The sequence below is a fragment of the Fulmarus glacialis genome, unplaced genomic scaffold (genome assembly GCF_000690835.1).
Source record: "Fulmarus glacialis isolate BGI_N327 unplaced genomic scaffold, ASM69083v1 scaffold29734, whole genome shotgun sequence".
NCBI classification, from domain to species: Eukaryota; Metazoa; Chordata; class Aves; order Procellariiformes; family Procellariidae; genus Fulmarus; species Fulmarus glacialis.
The window spans coordinates 5,751-8,078 of NW_009207856.1; the positions used below are offsets into that span (position 1 = coordinate 5,751).

The 2,328-nt window shown below is 57.9% G+C and overlaps 1 protein-coding gene across 1 annotated transcript in view; it reads right to left on the reverse strand.

Annotated features, from left to right (window-relative positions):
* Positions 1-6: 6 nt before the first annotated feature.
* Positions 7-2,328, reverse strand: part of LOC104075708 (mitoferrin-2) — a 2,536-nt gene continuing 214 nt past the window's right edge. Inside the window, exon 2 of the mRNA XM_009576295.1 lies at positions 7-1,035. Coding sequence (XP_009574590.1) covers positions 518-1,035 — 518 coding nt within the window. The 3' untranslated portion in view covers positions 7-517. The remainder of the gene's footprint in view (positions 1,036-2,328) is intronic.

The following is a 2,328-nucleotide window of genomic DNA, read 5'->3' on the forward strand; positions in this document are numbered from 1 at the left end:
CCTCAAGTGCCATCCTCTCCCCCCACCACTGGGGCAGTCAGCATCACGTGTGCGTGCTACGAGACAACGGCAAGGCTTACACTTCGCTTCAGCCAAAAGCCAGACAAAGCCCCCAGCATCCCAGGCAGCGCTGCCGCCCCCTCCTTGGTGACTGCGAGCTCAGCTTGGCCCTGCCAGAGGCAGGGCAGGACATTCCCCTTCCCCTCCGAGGAGGGGCCAGCTTTGCGTGATAGGAGGTTTTTGTTAAGGGAAGGACAGGAGCACAGCTCCACCGAAGTGCCAGGGGACATGACCTGGGCTGCAGCTCCCAGCGGGACATCTCAGAGCACCCTGGGAGAGAGCAAGCCGTGCAGGCTGAGCAGAGCTGCAGCAGCCACAGGCAAGAAATGGCATCGCTAAGCCCCAAAGGGCTTTGCTGCCCCCTCTCTTCAACACAAACCAAACCGAAAGGGAGAGGGGTCAGAAGACAAACCAGGAGGGGAGGTGGAGCAGGTCTGGAACGGCGTTCGGCTCTGGCTCACTTCCCAGCCCGCCGCTCCTCCTGGCGCTTGGTGAGGATGTATTTGAAGAACTCGTACACAGACCAGGCGATTGCCGTTGAGGGCATCTGATAAATGACTCTTGCCTGGACCCCTCTGAAGTAGGCGGTCACACCGCCCACTTGGTACACCGTCCTGAAGGCATTGGCCATGCCTGTGATGTGTCCGCTGATGTTGGAGCTCAAGGCCAGGGACTCCTGGGTGTTGAGCAGCGTTTTGCAAACGTCCAAAGGCGTAGTGGCAGCGGCAGCAACAGCCCCTGCGCAGGCTCCGGAGACCACGTGGGAGCCTGGGTTGTACTGTCTGTGGGGGTTGAGCTGCTCTTGCAAGAACTCGTAGGTCATGAAGTGAATGGCTTGGAAGGGGATGTTCATGGTGAGCTGGGTGGTGTAGCTGCGGTAGAAAGCTCCGGCCCCTTCGTTGCGCCACACAGCCCGCACACAGTCCGTCACACGCTGGTAAGGCGAGTTGTACATCTGCATCCTCTGTTTGACCACTTGGGACGGACGGCGGCAGCCAGCAGCAGCAGCCAGGACCCAGGCATGGAGGGGAAGAGGAGAGAGAAAGGGTAAGTGTGAAGCCGGGCTTCCTGCGAGCGCCCAGAATTTAGTCACGCTGGCTTAAGAGCTAATGACAGACAACTCGGACCAGCAGTGCCCTGTGCGTCCCCAGGCAGGACCGCAGCCATTTAGATCTGCTGAGGCATCACCACCATCAAACCCCACAGCTGCCGCAGCCCCAGGGAACATCCCGATACCCAGGTGCTTATGCTCCACATCCACCCTCACTCCCAAGCGACCGACGTCTCCCATCCACTGCCGCAGAGCTACCGCGCAGTCAGGAGAAGCCCCTCTGCATCTATTCTCTTATTTTCCAGACAGCTCTCTATCTGGATGAGCCTGTCCCTCCCCAGCCGCCCCCGCTGCAGCCCAGAATAACCACAGCACATCGCAGAGTCCACCAGCCAGGAATCGTTAGCGGCCACTGCCAAAACACAGCCGCTCTGGGGCAAGAACCAAACGCCAAACCCCCCCAACACATCCAAGAGCGGGGCCTGTAGCTGTCCTGCCTGCCCCTATCTCAATGTGACCACAAGAAGCTAAAAACGATGTGAATATAAACTACTATAGTCGTGGTAAGAAGACGAGCTCCAAAGAAGGAACAGCGATGGCCCGGCCACGCAGCTGCCTGCTCCTCAGGGTCCCAGCCAGGCAGCGGGCAGGCAGGAGCCTTGCTGGGCCCAGATCAGCTGGAGCCTGCACTGACACGAGCCCTCCAGTTTTAAGAGGAAAAAATACGTTCATGACTGGCCTTTCCTTGTTATTCCTCCTTCTCCCACCACGTTCAGACTTTAATTACAAACTCCCTCTGCCTTTTTCACACATACCAGGCTCCACAAAATCAGTATCTTCCAGACATTTCACAACACAGGATCTCCCTTTCCCTGACTTCTCTAGCATGCCTTCTGTACCCCATTCTTTTAATTTTCTTCCTGAACACAGGCCCAGAACCGTACTGCATCTTCCCAAGATGTCACCGCAGCAATGGCAATTTCCACACACTTGGAATGACTTCAGCAGTACGGCTCGCATCTCTCTTGCCTTCTCTCCTGCTCCAGGTAACTGTCACAAGCCAAACCCCTGGGGAAAAGGCTGGTGCCCTCCCAGCTCCTCCTAAGCTGGGGTTTGCTGTGCTCCCCAGAATTAACCTCTTCTACCCACCCCCTCCGTAACGGGCAGCCACCGGGCTCCCTAACCGGAGCCGCAGCCACTGGCCCCCCAAGGATGAC